Genomic DNA, 16,562 nt, shown 5'->3' with positions numbered 1-16,562 from the left:
GGTTCTCCATCAGTGGCTTATCCCAGTCCAAAGAATTACCTAGCTTTACTCACTGTCTGGGTTACATCATTTATTAAGAGTGATTTATGGCTAATATTAACAACACGGTGTTATATCTATCAATATATATTCTTTTAAATCCAGGCCTTTCTCCTTCCCCTTCTTTCCTCTCCTTCTCCTTAAAACTAACAGCTACAGCTTAGAGTATTGAAACGTGTAATTGTGCTGTGGACAGCCAAGAAAGTACAAAACAAAAAGGAATGATTGAGTGCACCAGGGAGCATCAGCAAAAGTGCAGTGCTAATAGTCAAAGAATAAAAGATAATGGACAATTTGTCAGGACATGTTGACAAGAAAGATAAGTTGGAAGTAATTAACTGCCTGACATACTGGAAGTGATGTTCCTGCCAATGGCTCTTTAAATCATCAGGATATGAAATGTGACAACCATTTATCACTTTTATGGGGCACTGCTGTCTAGCTTTCCCTTGGGAAGCGTGCAGTAGTATGTACTTTGACTATCTTACTTTAAGAAAGGCATGGATATATTCCAATTCCCATTTTTGAGTGCCTGTCTTTAAGAGCTGTGATTGTGGTACATTCTAGGCTAAGTCTAATTTGACCTCAAAGTGTTCCTAGTTCCTATTTCCAAAGGTGTTTTACTTGACCTTGCCAGATACCCCGTGTGTCAGTGAGCTTGGTTCTGTAGTTGTCAAGAAAGGAAACTTTCAGGGAGAGAATAAATGTATAACGCTTGAAAACGTCCCTTCTCTTGACAGTCTGTTCAGATGGCTCCCTTTAATACTGTAGATTTCATTTTGTATGAGTCAGTGCAACTCTTATGGGGGAAAGATACATATGTATATGCTGTCATTCTGACAACAGGTAATGAGGGGCATTTCTGCAAGCTACACCTATCTGTAACAACAATTCAAAGACTCTGCATTGCTGTCACTGCCCATGTTTTGATGGTTTTGCTGTTTTACACTTCCAGTGTTAACAAGTACTAATATTGGATCGTAATCTGTGTTGTAACTTGCTCAGTTGTTGTGATATCATTTGGATCAGCTTGCCCTTTTTGTTTTCCAATGTCAGTAGGGAAAGAGGAGAGCAATGAGCCAGAAAATGTTGACAAATAAATAAATAAAATATCAAGAGCTCTATAGAAAGGTATTTCCCTTATTGATGAGGTGTTGAGCAAAAGCACTGATAACAAGAACCAATGTGGAGATAGAGCCATTTCTGACTGTCGAATGAAAAAACAACCGTGTGAAATAACAATGATTCAGAGCACATCACTTGAGCTGGTGAGCCAGGCTCAGGAGTTGTCTACTTGTTTGTGTTTCACAAAATTCAGATACCCCTGCAAAGCAAGGAGAGTGTGTTTAACTCCATAGGATGCTGTGACAGCAGGTGTTTCTGTCATGGTCTTGAACACAGGCAAAAGAAGAGTATTGGTATGGGTTTGCCCCAATGCAGAGGTGTTATTTGAAGCTGAGTGTGGAACTGCATGCTTTTTGTGAAGCTGGCAGGTTTGTCAGCTGTTCTAACGATGGAGCTCATTTCCTGCAGTATTGAAATCTCAACTCAGATTTTCAAGGGAGTTGGTGATCTATATAAGACAAATGGAAGGGAAAAATATCAGCACTGTAAAGCTCTTAGTGCAGCTGGTATTTGGTGGTGGGAAGGTCTTGTATACATAGAGGTGGGTAAGATGGAAAAAAAAATGCTAGGGAAGAGGTTCTAGCTTAATAAAATGAGATTCTGAGGAAATTAAAATGAAGAAATGGAACATGAGAGCAGGCACTGAAGTTTTGCTCAAGTCCCCTTTTGATCACTGTTAAATCTTGTTTCTATCCCTAAGTTTAATGGTAGCAAAGAGGAAAAGTGATAGCTGGAGAAATAAAACAAGCAAAACCTCAGAAGAATCCTTTCCAGTGTGGCTGCCAGTGATTTTTTTTTTTTAAAGACAGACGTCTGTATCTGAAAGTATTCTTATGTAATGCATTTGCACTGACTTGGCAACACCTGCACCTTCAGTTCCACCAATTCATATGCCCTCCTGTGAATCTGGTTGTGCACAGCTGTGTGTCTATTGGATGTGTTTTTGCCTGTTGTGTAAATAGAAAGCTGACATGGATTGTCATCTTACATGAGCACTTCCAAAAGGAAATCTCAGCGTTGTAGGAAAGACTTCGTATAAATTTCCAAATGGAAATCTACTTAATCAGTAGTCTGAAAATGCCTTGCAATCCAGTTTTATTTCCAGTATGCAGTGTATGTAGTTCAGCCTTTCTTAACACTGCATCCAGGAAGCTGCCTACAATGGTGAAGTGAAGCTAGCAGGCTGCTATTCAGCACTAATAATCATATGCAGTCATTGTTTTGTGTAACAGGTCTTGGGAATATATGCAGAGAATATATGTACCCTGTTGTAGCCATTGTGTCTCTTATTAGTCTCCTCATTCACTTAAAAGTTTTAAAGAAAAAGGACCATGTTCCATTGGTCTTTCTAATGGACAGAACGTGATACTATCAAAGAGAAGCTCATACCAGCCCCTGAGTGCTGCCAGCTGTGTTAAATGATCTTTCTCTTCCCTCTTCAGCATTAACAATAAACTGCAACAGCCAGAAGCAGCTGCAGGGGTGCTGGAATATGCCATGAAACACTTTGGGGAGCTGGTGAGTCATAATGGATAACTATTCCTTGTGCCTGATGTTAAGTCATTTTATTTTGAACTCTGTAACTCTGTTTCTGCTGTGTGTTGGGAAGGAAGGGCATGAGTTCCTGTTCTGAGCTTTAAATGCTTGAGAGTTTTCTGAGAAACTGTTCTGGTAACACCCTCCAGGTAAGAATTTAGTGTAAGTTAAGCCTCTAGCTTCTCTCATTCAGGAGGGCACGTGAACCTGTCAGAGAGTTTATGGATACTAGTTTTTGGAACAGTAGGTTGTCCAATCCTGTACAGTTTTGACTGCTCATAGAAATGGAATAGATACAGAAGGTATCTTCTCTCAATGACAGTTTTCCTTCTTTTTCTCTTTAACAATAATTTAACTCGTGTTTGGGGATTCAAGTACCTATGTTCTCCAGTCAATTCGACTTTGTTACCAACATGATTTTGCTATGGTAATTCTTGCAGTGCCTTAGGGAGATTGTTTGGGAAGAGAAAACAGCCTTCTCAGCACAGGCTTTTTAAATAGGAGCTGCTAGAAGGTGGGAACAGGTTTAATCATGGAATGGTGGAACTCATTCAGATTGAATTCCTCTGGTGTTAGGATTATGTGAAATTTTGACCTAGACTGGAAAAGAGGTCCTTCTGGGAGAAGTACTGACTTCAGAACAACTTTGCACCTTCTTATGATTCCTTGAGATGATTGAGCACAACCCTTGTTAGCTAATTCTGACCTCACTCTTGAGAAGTAATGTATTTCAGTATGTAGAGTTTCCTAGAATAGGCAGTGCAAAGAAATTAAGAGGATCTGTGAGCTCTGCTTTCAGGAACGTACTTGAAATGTTATGACTAAGATGAGGAGTTAAAGGGCTGGTATATAAACATCCTAAGTGGGAGACCTGGCGTGCAGAGCGTGGGTTATGTTGACCCTACCCAGTGGGCTGAGAAAAGAATCCATGCTGCAACATATGTCAAGGCATGAGCTGCCAAAGGCTGAGCAGAAAAAACTTTGGCAGAGATCAGTATGGAAGAAAGATCCAAGGCATTTTATTTCTTGAGAATTAGAAACCAAATCTAGGAACAGACTGAAGAGAGGTTTGTGCAGCTGATAAGGATCACCATTTGGTTTTTAAAACCTCTGTTACAAACCACAGCCTTCTCTTGTGAGGGTTCTGGTTAAACCCCATCATACCTGCCTGATCTGCTGGAAAATGGCCTAGCAGTAGCCAGACACACTGTACACGCTGTGCTTTTTCCTTTTCTTCCCAGTTAGTCACATAATTCCTCACCACAGCACAATGGCAAATTGAGCATTTAATAAATTTGCTGGTTTTGCCCCTCGCTCCCCAGCTCCAAGAAGAAAAGGATGAGGCCCAGCTACTAAGCTAGTATTTCAGTAGCAGGGAATTGGTGATACATCCCTCCGGGTAAACTTGATACATTAATTAATTTCTGTCAAGCTTGGGCAGTGCTTAAAATTTGTTTTCTCATGAGCTCAAAGCTTTTTTCTGTATCAAGACATCTGAGTGAGTTTATTTCAAATCATCAGAGGGCCAAATGAGCGCCATAGATGTAGAATTTTCCAAGCAAAGTTGCAGTAGGTAATATGGAATGTTGAATACTAATGCTGCTATTTTTTCTGATTTTTATTTTTTAATCCCCCAGGAAATTCAAGCTACCTGGTATGAAAAACTTCATGAATGGGAAGATGCTCTGGTGGCCTATGACAAGAAGATGGACACAAACAAAGATGATCCTGAGCTGATGCTAGGACGAATGCGTTGCTTGGAAGCACTTGGAGAATGGTAAGAGGAATATCTGAAGATTAAGAAAAGTCCAGTTAATTATATCAAGAAGTCTGCCCCATATTAAAGTAATTTCTCCTTAAAATTCTCTCCTTCTCCTATTCTTTTATATTTTCTTGCTGTTTCAGAAATGCCAGCTGCTCTAATTTTCAAATCAATGCCTGACTTTTCCGTTTCAGAAATGCCAGGCATTCTGTCACTTACGTGATTTTTTTTCCTGCCTAAATTCCTTCTTACCTAATAGTTTGAGCATTTCCAGAGATGTATTTCTTTGTCCATAGTCATCATAATCGGAAATAAAATTCTAAGCATTTTGAGATGAACCATCTGATAAATTGAGGTCTGTAAAGGGGGATCTGCAGCCTGACGATCGTATCAACTCCATTTTTAAGAGAATGATGACCTTTCAGGAAACATTGACTGGGCAGAATTTGTCAAAAACAATCATAAAATGAACTAATCTTGGCCCTCCTTTGTAAATTTTATTACTAAAGTAACAGATTACTACTTGTCAGACCTACCATGCCTATCCAGAATGCAGTCTTCTGAACAACTGGTAGTGAAGTTGTCTGCTTCCCAGCAATCACCTTGGTGTAAGACTATGCCAAGCAAATTGCTCTCACTTTAAAACCCTTGTAAATTACTGAATTTTTTGTTACTACTCTTTTTAACACACATTAAGCATTGCCTTTGTGAAAGTTTGGGACTTCAAACCCTGTGTTAAATGTGCGTTGTCAACAAGTAATTGAATACAGTCGGTTTTCTTGAGAGGATGAGCTCGTAGTCACTTGTAGCTTGTTAGTTAAGTAGAGGCTTCTTTTTTTTCTTTCTTCCTACTCACCTCAGTTGAAAGAAGATAATGGAAGCAGACATATCCTGTGCACTGTAGTGTGGAGTTCTACCCAGGGGCATAACTGATGAGTTCAGGTGCCACCTTTCTACTGAACTTTTCACGTCACTAGAGCTCTCTGCTGATGGGTCCTGACATGAACCCATGGATGGTGCACTGTAAGGAGACTCCTCTTCCCTAAAGACATTTTACTCTTGGACAAGCAGAACTGTTTAAGAAACACAGTTCTAACAGCATTTTTCTACCCTTTTTGTTTCTAGATGAGGGTGAGGCACATTGGGTGGTGTTTTCCTCAGTAGGAGAAATGAAACCTTTTACTGCGCAGTTTTGCAGTCATCTTTTCTAGGAAGTAGGCAGTTCCCAGCAGAAACTTCTTTCTCCTGTGGAATGAGTATTTGTGCAAAATATCTTTTCAGAGCCTTCTCCTTCCTCACGTGTTAATAATAAATACATTAGAAAAAGATTCCACTCTTCTCTTGGAACTAGAGATTGTGTATCTCATGATAGTCTGTAGCCAAGCAACCCCAGTGCTTTGGCTCAGTCTTTTTTTTTGGTCTGATACGAGAGAATTGTCACATCCAGGTAATGTGTTTTCTTATATCAAAGTTCTGTTCTCTGTAGTGTCTTTTGGCCTATAATTATACATTGTAGAATTTTTTTTTCTGCCCTTTTGAGGGGGCTTTCTCAGGCATTCTCACCCCTTTTTCATGTTTGTTTGGTTTATTTTTTTTTCTCCCAGAAGGATCTGAAAGGCAGGTAGATGTATCAAAGAAATTGAGCCTAAAATTTCAAGAACTTAATTCAAAATCTGTGACATGGCAGATGACTATAAGTGTTTAGAAAGAATCTGATTTTTGTTTTTCGTGTAACATCTGTTAAAAAGAAAATTTGAAAAAGGCAGGGACCACTTACATGCTTTCTGTGATGTTACCTGTAATTAAGTGTAGCTGAGAGATTCCATAACTTGTCTAAACTTAAAAGTTTTGTTTGTTCTTTCCACAATTCAGAAATGCTTCTGCAAAGGTGCTGTCTGCTCTCTGGCAGCTGACTTATATAGACATCACCCCACACTGAGGACTCCCTAGTTTGGCTGCTGATAGTCTTCAATAGCATTCAACATGATTATTTTGTGTTGTTGAAGCCTTCTTGACGTAGTATGACATTTAATCTAGGGCTGATGCTACACAGCATCATTATTTCAGTACTCTGTGCAGTGACATTTTGAAAGAACAGCCAAAATATTCTTGGCCATTTGTCTCCTGATGTGGTTATGTCTGCAAGAGTCATGCTACTTCATTAGCATCTACTAGGTCTTGATTTACTGCTGTTGCTGTTTGGCTTGGGTTTTCATTTGTTGTATTTTATTTTCTCCTGGGCCATTAAGCTGTCAGAAATGACTGTCTTGCCTGTGGCAGCCCATTGGTTCTGTTTGACTAATTCATCTTTCTTTTTGGGAGAGGAGAGGATGGCAGTAGAGAAGGGAAGTTGGCAGCTATTTCACTGCTGCAGAGTATCCAGCCTAAGAAATGCTGGAACTGCAACACCCACAGTACTTGGTTTGATTAACAGAGCATTCACAGTTGATTTATAAGACATCATATAAAAAATACTGATGTTTCCTCTCAGCTGGAGATGAAATATCTGGAGTCCCCTCTGAGATCTTGCCACAACAAGTCTTCATAATAGGTTACAACAACACTGTTTTTCTAGTTTCAGTCTTCAAACTTAATTGTATGTTTATCCAAAGTGTTTGATAGTGGGAGCCATTTGTAAGCTGTTCATGTAATACATTCTTTGTGCTGAGACTTCAGGAAAAAAAAAACTCTTGACAACTTCTGATCTTGCTTTTTAGTACCTTCAGAGTATTATTTTTTTCTTGGATTTACGGACTATAGTTCACAGATCCATTCGTAGAATAGGCATTACTAAATGCTGAGGAACAAATGCAAACTTCTGTCTGGACTTGTGTTTTCAAAGCATTTAAGAACTTGTGTTCTTAAATTATTGATAGGATGTTTGTCATCAAACTAGCATGTCTGAGTTGGCCAGGTGAGAAGAGATGAATCCTGTTCTCCACTCTACATAAAAAGAATTAGGCCTGTTGTTTAGCGAGATAAAATTCTTGGAAGAAAGAAACTTTTCACTGATTAGAAACTGTGGTTTCTTTGTAGGGGCCAACTCCACCAGCAATGCTGTGAGAAGTGGACACAGGTCAATGATGAAACTCAAGCTAAGATGGCAAGGATGGCTGCTGCTGCTGCCTGGGGTCTAGGTGATGTATCTTTCTAGCTGTGCTCGTGTGAGCATGTATGACAGCCAACAATGTAAAAGCACAAATAGATTTAACTTTAGAGCCACAAATTATAAGAAACAAAATAATCAACACAACCCGTTCACGTTGGGACAAGAATTAGATGTTGTTCAACACAAAAGCCCTTTGGAAACCTGTGTTTGCATATGGTGTCCCTGTGTGATGCTGAGTAACAGAGACTGCCTCGTGGGTCTGGGGAGATAAGCAGTTACTTACCTGGTCTCTTTTACTTAGTTTTAGTCTGAACGTAGCTCAGACTTGAAATGAGGCTAATAGAATTTCTCTGATTTCTGGCAGACCCTTATTTAGAAATTAGAACCTTGTCCATTGAGAATTTTGGTAGGTTATCTTGATTGAGCAGGCAATCTTAAGTGGAATAAATCTGTAGATGGTCCAGAAATTGCTGTTGCTGATAGCTAGGTATTTACTAAAAATGTTATAAACCACCTTTTGTTTGTCAGTCTTCGAGAAAAGTTAATCATCTGCTGTGTGGAACACTAGCTCATTTAAATCTTTTGGCAATGGCAGTGGCTGAGTCACGTAAGGAAGATGTTAAAAATCCTGATGATGAATGTACCTAATCATGCAATATTAACTGAATAGTCTTCTGACATCTGTCTTGAAGTAGAATTTGATTAATTGTAAAAGACCAAGGAGAATTGGTTCAAGCAGGTATCAGTCGTCAATTCAAATGCTATAGGCAGAGGGAAGCAATAGAAGTTCCCAGTACCATACTGAATTCAGGCCTGGTCTCTGAGGCCTAAGCACTGTAACATAGTTCTGTTCTTATCTCACAGAGGGGGCTGATGCATTGCTGAGGGTATTTGTGTCTCTGCAGGTCAGTGGGACAGCATGGAAGAATATACCTGCATGATCCCAAGGGACACCCACGATGGTGCCTTCTACAGGGCTGTACTGGCTCTTCATCAGGACCTTTTCTCACTGGCTCAGCAGGTAACTCTTTCCTAGCCTTCCCAAAAGCTGGTTTAGGATGAGCGAGATTACATAGCTACGTGGAAGGCATGCTGTTTCAAAGTGTTTAACTATAACATGTGAATTGCTCAGCAATCTTTTTTTCCACTGATTTATTAGACCTTGTTGATTGAGCTTGTCTTTTGTTTCTAGAAACTCAGCAGCGAATTTATTTGAACAGATTTTAGAGGTCCAGAGCTGTAGAGTGCAGAGAGCCTTAGGCTTCTTTTGTCAGCTTTCTAGAGGAAGTGCAAAAAGATGATCTCAGCAGGGATTCCATTCTGCAAGATACAGCTTGATAAAAGACATTAATGACACAAGACATGCACAAGAATCTCCGCGGATGTTCTTTGCACTTCTGTATATTGCAGCTTTTGCAGTGAAGTGCTTGTGTATCTCACATACCAGAATTTCTGCTCTGATTTTTCTGGCAGCAGTGATAAAGCTTAAATTGAGATCAGGAATCACGGCAAGGAATGACTCCATTAAGTAGAGCTGTACTGGTGTGCACGTTTGCCACAAAGGAGATTTACAGAGATACTTTTCCCCCCTGAAGATGTGAAGCTTGTTGTTTACTTTCCAACGAAGCTCAAGTAGCATTTCTCAGAATTCTATTCTGACTTGCCAACTTAGATAAAGGAGTAGTTCAGTCTGCTTTGTCAAAACCCATACATAGATTTTTTTGAATGATATGCACAGTAGAATTATCCAGGCATTCAAAGGGGTAGGGTTTGTGATTAACCTTTAACATTTTAAACAGGAAAAACTCTAGATAAGAGATTACATAATGACTGGAACCAGAGGAGGATTTATTTTATGCTTGAAAAGCATGCCTTAGCTGCAGTGAGAGAATTGGAATTTGCAGATCCTGTAAAATTCATAAAAAAACTGCTTGGTTATGTAAAGCAGTGAAAACCACTTTCTGTCATTGTGAATTAAGGAAGACATTTCTTGAGTCTTTCTGTAGCTGACTCTCTTGCACTAAAATGCAAACTTCTGTTTTCCTCCATGAATGTTTTTAATGATATCTCTACAATGAGAGTAGGATTAGAGGTACTGCAGACTTTGATTTTGTAGAGGAACAAACTTTGCAACTGTTCAGGTGATAAATAAACCTCTTCCTCCTATACCTCCCACTAGGTGCTGCTTTCCTCTTGATTCTTCCAGCTTATAACATCCTTTCCTGATCCTTGCTGGACAATGTGAACAGTGCCATCTCTGTTCAGGAGATGGAACAGATGAATATCAGTTTGAACAGTTGACTCATGATAAAAACACCCCCATCTTCACTCCAAAATCTTATTTTATTTCAGTGCATTGACAAGGCCAGAGATCTGCTCGATGCTGAGCTGACTGCCATGGCAGGCGAGAGCTACAGTCGAGCCTATGGAGTAAGTGTCTCACTCTTAGCCTTCATTCTCCTCACTGCTGCTTTATAATATCCCTAGAAGTCATGTAAAACTTTTTAACTAGTGTTAGTATCAAACATCTTTTTAAGACTAGAAGCTAAATGACTCGTGTCAGATAAGAAGACTGCGTAAGGACTAATTAAACAATTAAATGAACGCTACCCCTCAAAAGAAGTAAGAATTGACGTCTACAAATGGTGTATCTAAATGTCAGTATATACCAGTCTGTCCATTACCTGCTGGGGAAAGCTCATGGGCTTAAGATTTGGGTGCCAAAATACTATTTGTTAATTATAGATTTGTTCTGTAGTGATTAGGATGGAATGTGATTGTTTCCTTTAGGCTATGGTATCCTGCCAGATGCTGTCAGAGCTGGAAGAAGTTATCCAGTATAAACTTGTACCAGAACGTCGTGAGATCATCCGCCAGATATGGTGGGAAAGACTGCAGGTACATGCGTGTAAAGACCAAGGATGGTGATGCTGATATTTTGAGCCTGAACAGCTTCCTTCAAAGTCGGCGTGATGGCTCAGCAGTTCATTCTTGTTCCTGTCCAACACCATGTGTTCTTACATGGCTATATGCTTTCAGTCTCCTTTGTGTTGTCCTTGTTGGTTTTTAGTCTGCCTGAGGTGTGACACCTTAATAGGTGATTTAAGCTTGAAACAAAGGTGTACAGAGCAGAGATGCTGGTAGCACCTCCAGAGCTGCTTGTCTTAGTGTTGGACCTCACCTGAAAATACTGGTTCCAGTACAACTGGTTTGAACTTTTTACCTGTCTGGCTGCATTTTAAGGAGAAGCAAATTCTCTCACAATACTGGAAAACCAGACAGAGAATTCACATACGTATAAAAGATTGTTCTTTTCTTGAAGTACTCTGATCCCTGGAAAGGATTAAAAGGGAAAAAACAGAAAACAAACATAGGGTAAAATGTTCTAATTATAGCAAATTTTTATAGACTGTATGGAAAAGGAATTTCTCCCCTTGCAGATTTCTCCACTGCTCTATATGCCTTTTTATGAAAGACTGTTACTGCTGCATGTTTTTTTTAGCTGTTTGGGAAGCTGTGACAAAGGCTTTAGTCTCTCATCTGCATTCCTGTCTGTAAGAGCTCAGGAGCATTCCGCTGGGGTGGAGAAACTGTGTGTGACAGGAAGTGTAATGTCTGAATACAGCTGTTTATGGTTCTGAAAGCAGTACGTGCAGTTCTTACACATCTTACAGCTTCTTTTAAATAATTTTCCAATGCCAATTGGATACGTTGTGTACTTGGGTGTCAAGGAACAAGCTTTGTCTAACTTCCCAACCCTCAATTTTGGGGAAAAATAAAAAAGGAAAAGAAACAGATGCTTTGCTACAAAGGAGCTTGCTGCCATTAGGAATTCTCTTCTTTACCTCAAAACAAAATCTGAGTTGTCTCTGGATTAATACAAACTTCAGAGCATCACTGTTAACTCTGAGGTATTTGGTCACTGCAGCAAGCACTCTGATTATGGTCATTTCCATCCCTTCTGAAATTCTACTTTGCTGTAGCATCCTTAAACATTTGAAATGCAAACTCTTCCTGATGTGACCAACAGTGTTCTGGGCCTTTCCCTTCAGGCAGGCATGAGCTAGGCAAGCAGTGTAGCAGTTGGGACTGCAGTTTTTGGTAGGATATCAGTCTAGTCATGCCAGCTTCTAAAAGCAACACATGCAAGGAGAAGAAGAAGGGTGATAAGAAAAATGTCTTTGTAGCCATTTAATTTTTTTTTAATCATCTGTGTATAGGGTTTGTAACTGTTTAAACCAAAGACTTTAAAGCTGAGTTGAGAAGGGTTACAAAACATTTGACGTGGTTTGGAACTGCACAAATAACTTCCATGATTTTTGGATACATTCTTCTTTAGAAGCTTTTCTCCTAGGTAGAAGCTCTACTCTTAGGGAATATCACTAGACTGCAAGCACTGAGCTGACTTCCCATGCTTTGTGGGCTGCAGGCTGTAAGGGCCAGGAACTTAACATGCTACACACACTACAGTTTGAAGAAATAGCCAGCTAGTTTTTTTATATTGGCCTGCTGTGAATTATGGCTACTGAAGTCTCTCCATCTTGGAAAAAGTCCCTTCAGATTCTGAGTTAAGACTTTCTCTGTGGAATAGGCTGAATATACATCTTTTCTTCCTTTATCTCCTAGGGCTGTCAACGGATTGTGGAAGACTGGCAAAGAATATTGATGGTTAGGTCTCTTGTTGTGAATCCTCACGAGGACATGAGAACTTGGCTTAAGTATGCCAGCTTGTGTGGCAAGAGTGGGAGACTGGTGAGCATTATCAATCTCTACAACATGTTTTTAGACAACTGATTTCTTCTAACTGGCTTGTAACCAGTGATGTTAATATCAAGAAATGCTATAATTCAGTTTCAATATTCACCACTAGATTTATTACAAAAAATACTTGAAACAGACTTCACCCTCCGTATTGGCTTCTGAAAAGGTGATTTAATGCTCAGGTTCCAATAAAGATATATATGGTTTATGATGTGGTATTCTTGAGTCCAGGAAGTGGTAAAAAGTCTGCTGCACCTGTGCTTTATACTGCTGGTTTAGCTTTTAGCTTTTTTAATGGCAGGCAATTCTGTGGTGAATATGAGATGGAGGTAAGGATGAACTTGTTCTAACTCTTTTTTTTTTTTTTTTTTAATGTTTGTAATTTCCTCCAGGCTTTGGCCCATAAGACACTTGTCCTGCTCTTGGGAGTAGATCCATCCCGACAGCTGGATCACCCACTGCCAACAGTTCATCCCCAAGTGACTTATGCATACATGAAACACATGTGGAAGAGCGCCCGTAAGGTACAGAACAACATTGCACCCTCTGTGTTTTGTTGCTCAGTTTTAGTGCAGTGCACTTCAGCTCTTCATAGCCTGCACAGGACAAAGACAAGGGTGAAGGTTTTACCTTTTTTTTGTTTTTTTTTAAAAGAATGACTAGTCTCTTTCCTTATCATTATTTTAAAGACAAGCTTTTTATTTTAAATCTCACTAGACAGAGAAAACCTGGCCCAATTTTATTTTCTGCACGGAAAGATTTGTTGTTAAAGCAGTATCAGGTATCCAAGGCAGGCAGCTAAGTTTAATACTCAATTGTAACTCTTCTTTCCTCACCAGTTTTACTGTGTAGGCTCAGCACATAGCTTTTCTTCCACTGCTCTGATTGCCAGGTCTCCATATCTTACGCATGGTCAGGGCTACACAATGGAAAAAGAAAGGAGTTCTTTCATTTCCAGTTTTAGAATATCTAGAACAATTTGTACTTAGTTGCTAAGCAGAACTTTTATTAAAGACACAATTGAAAATGTCTTTCTGAAAGACAGCTGAAAAGTACATAGGGTTTTGTCAGGGGAACAATTTGGCACTGAAGAGCCTGGGCTGAATGTTTATGACATTGCAACACAGAGAGAATTTACATACTCAAATCCAATAAGCCTCAGACTGGGTAACTTACCTTTTTTTTTTAATATACATTAAAGCCTCCGTTTATTGTCATATTCTGCCACATCTTTTTTTGATTTTTTTTGTCTTTGGGGTTGCCAGTACTGGAGCAGAGCCGTTGCTGTGGGATGATGGCCATGACCTAACTATTCTTTATTTGAATTTAAAAAACAGAAGGAGCTGCTGATGAGGCCCTGTTCTGTTGGCTTTGTAAAGCAGTGTAATGGTCTCTTACTTTCTTCTTTAAATGATCCCGGGAATATATGGGTATTCTCTGCCAGCTTCTCTCAATGAAAGTGCCTTTTTTCTCTTTGACCCGTGATAAAGAAATAGGTAAAAAAGATGCAGGAAGAGAATATGTTTAAACTAAACTGTTTATTATAGATTATGTGGAAGCCCATGAGGACAGGAGGAAAAAAAAAAAGGAAAGCAGCAAAGATGAGAGAGAGACAGACGTGGATCCAATCACAACCTCTTGCCTGCTGACTGATCTCATATTTTCCTACAGCACATAAGCTCTATGCACATAGAGACTTCCACAGTTATGTTTTGACAAATATCTGGTACAACAGCACTACTGTTTTTAAGATTGTTTTTCCTTCCTACATCTAATGAAGTATCTAAGTTAGTACCTGTGGAACGACGCCTCCCTGTTAATGATGTGATACTTTAATTTTGCCTTAGGCCAATGCCCTTTTTCATGACAACTGATTTGTGCATGCTGACATTTGAACCGGACAAATAAGGCATTCCAACTCAGGTGATTGCTGTCTCACTTTAAAGTAGATCATTCCTGTAGGTGGAACAGAAGTAAATTGGACTCTTAATAGCACCTTCTGCAGTTTCTGAACTGAAATGACCTTGCAGTTTGCAAGAGCTTTACTCTAATTATTTCCACTGAAGCATGCACACTTTTTTTTCCCCTAAATTTTCAGAGTTCTTTACTCCATAATTCACCCAAAGGAATTTCAAAGAATATTCCCCCAAAATGTTGGTAGTTACTTTAGAACTAATGCCTTCTGTAGTCTGCTGACAAAGGAGCAAAACGTTTGTACTTCTTAAACAACTTCAGGAGAGATCTAGATTTTCATCTGTTGAAATAAGTCAAAGTTTATGTTCTGTGGTATGTACTCTAAGTAGCCAAAGCCTGGGTTTTAGAAGGGAAGCTGCAAGTTCTCCTTTAGACAGTATTTTCTCAAATTGTCTGTTCCAAGCCATAGCATGTTACAGGCAGGCTTCTTAGGATCTGTGATCCAGTCTGTTATGGTTGTGACCCATTCAGACACAGTATGTACACTATGAACATTTGACTGTTGGTTGCTGGACTCTTTGATGTAAATGTTCAATTGCAATTGCAATCAAAAACTATATGATTTATAGAATCTTACTTACAGGAGCAGTAATAGGACATTCTCTGCTGTTGGAGGTTTATTCTCATATACTTGACCTTGCCAGTTTGCCAGATCTGGGTGCTTGCACTACTGTCATTCTGTCTACTGTATGCACGATGAGCATCAGGATGCAGTTATTTGTTCCTCAGTGTAGCAATTCAGAGGCCAGATTTATAAGACAATTAAGAATTTCTATCTTGTTCATTTATTAGGGGTTACAGACCTGGCATAAATTGATTCTAGAGATATGTAAATGGTTAAGAGGCTTTCAAAAAAAACCCAAAACTGTATTTTTTGCTTTTGGTGAAAACTTATTTCCATGTTGTCTTCCACATGTGAAATGTTATTTAACCCCCATGGCTCTTACCACAACCATCATCCAATTACAGATCGATGCATTCCAGCACATGCAGCACTTCGTACAGACGATGCAGCAGCAGGCACAGCATGCTATTGCCACTGAGGACCAGCAGCACAAGCAAGAACTCCACAAGCTTATGGCACGGTCAGCACCTAGTCCTTGGAGACCCTTTTAGCTGTGTGTCTGTCCTGAGGTTGCAGGGTCCATGCATATGAGACGTGTTAGATGAGACCCACGCTTTGATTAAGAGGGAAAAGATTTCTCATTTAGATGGTAGAAGACCCTTTCAATATTCATCATTCTTCATCTCATAATTTCAGGAAGTGTTACTGTGACACGTCAGTGTAAACAAGCTCATATTTGTCCCTGGCAGCTGGCTGTGTTATTCCAGCACTGTGGCTCACTGGCAGAAGGCATCACTCTCATTTGTTTTTTCAGGAGATTCAGCCAGTAGGAAAGAAACTCTTCCCACATGGCTGGCACATCTGTGCCTGGCAGTGTGTGCCCTTAGTTTGACAGCAGTACTTTGGGCATTGGGTGCCAAGCATGTGATGGTCTCTTAAAATATTGTTGTAATGAAATGCATCTCATAAGCTCTGTTTTCCTCTGTAAAGCTGTGGTTACCAGATCTGTTATTTCCAATTTGAAGGAGAAATTGCATGGTACTCATTAATGAAGGGTTGGTTTTATGGGAATGGAAACCTGATAACAGCATTGTCTTAGTATTTTCAGGTTGACTATCATGGAAAATAAGTTAGTAATGACTTATTTTTCTTGAACAAGGCTTACAGGAAAAGTCAAAATACTGAAAGAACAGCTATGTATCTGTGGTATTTAGAGTCTGCTGAGAGAGCAAAGTATTAAGCTTAGTGCAGAACTTCACAGCCCCACCCTGCTGCAGGAAAAAATGTTGTTTTTCTTTCCTCTGGGAGGAGATGGCTTAATGGGGTTTCTGGCTTGGGGGAAGAGCATTTGCTCTGCACTTCTGCTGGCTGGCTGGTACCTGGTCTCTCCAGAAGGCTAGTTTGTACGGTGATAAATACAGCTAGTCAGCACACATGCTGTGTGTCTTTTATCATCACTGAATAAGTGTTTTGATGCTTTTGTTAGCTACTTCTAAAGTGCATCTTATAACTGATAAAAATGAGAAACAAAATTTGACCCTAGCCTTGTTCCATAGAGTTTAAACCAACCTTACCTGTTAAATGCATACACTCCATCTGTAGAAGAAGCTTACTGAGTGAGTTTAGCACATGAAACATTTTTTTTTTCAGGCTTTGGATAAGAATTCTGCCTCTTAAACCAGCAGGTTTTG

The 16,562-nt window shown here is 39.6% G+C and overlaps 1 protein-coding gene across 3 annotated transcripts in view; it reads left to right on the top strand.

Moving 5' to 3' along the window:
* MTOR (mechanistic target of rapamycin kinase) overlaps positions 1 to 16,562 on the top strand; it is a 61,983-nt gene that overhangs the window by 32,497 nt on the left and 12,924 nt on the right. For all 3 annotated transcript variants that reach the window (XM_010723001.4, XM_010723002.4, XM_085242524.1), the window contains exons 29-37: positions 2,607 to 2,682; positions 4,338 to 4,477; positions 7,499 to 7,599; positions 8,477 to 8,592; positions 9,924 to 10,001; positions 10,362 to 10,469; positions 12,198 to 12,323; positions 12,725 to 12,856; positions 15,276 to 15,391. In XM_010723001.4, coding sequence (XP_010721303.1) covers positions 2,607 to 2,682; positions 4,338 to 4,477; positions 7,499 to 7,599; positions 8,477 to 8,592; positions 9,924 to 10,001; positions 10,362 to 10,469; positions 12,198 to 12,323; positions 12,725 to 12,856; positions 15,276 to 15,391 — 993 coding nt within the window. The remainder of the gene's footprint in view (positions 1 to 2,606; positions 2,683 to 4,337; positions 4,478 to 7,498; positions 7,600 to 8,476; positions 8,593 to 9,923; positions 10,002 to 10,361; positions 10,470 to 12,197; positions 12,324 to 12,724; positions 12,857 to 15,275; positions 15,392 to 16,562) is intronic.

The sequence above is a fragment of the Meleagris gallopavo genome, chromosome 23, assembly GCF_905368555.1.
Source record: "Meleagris gallopavo chromosome 23, MGAL_WU_HG_1.1, whole genome shotgun sequence".
Taxonomy (NCBI): domain Eukaryota; kingdom Metazoa; phylum Chordata; class Aves; order Galliformes; family Phasianidae; genus Meleagris; species Meleagris gallopavo.
Note: the sequence above shows the minus strand (reverse complement) of the source record. Positions and strands in the feature narration are given on the sequence as shown.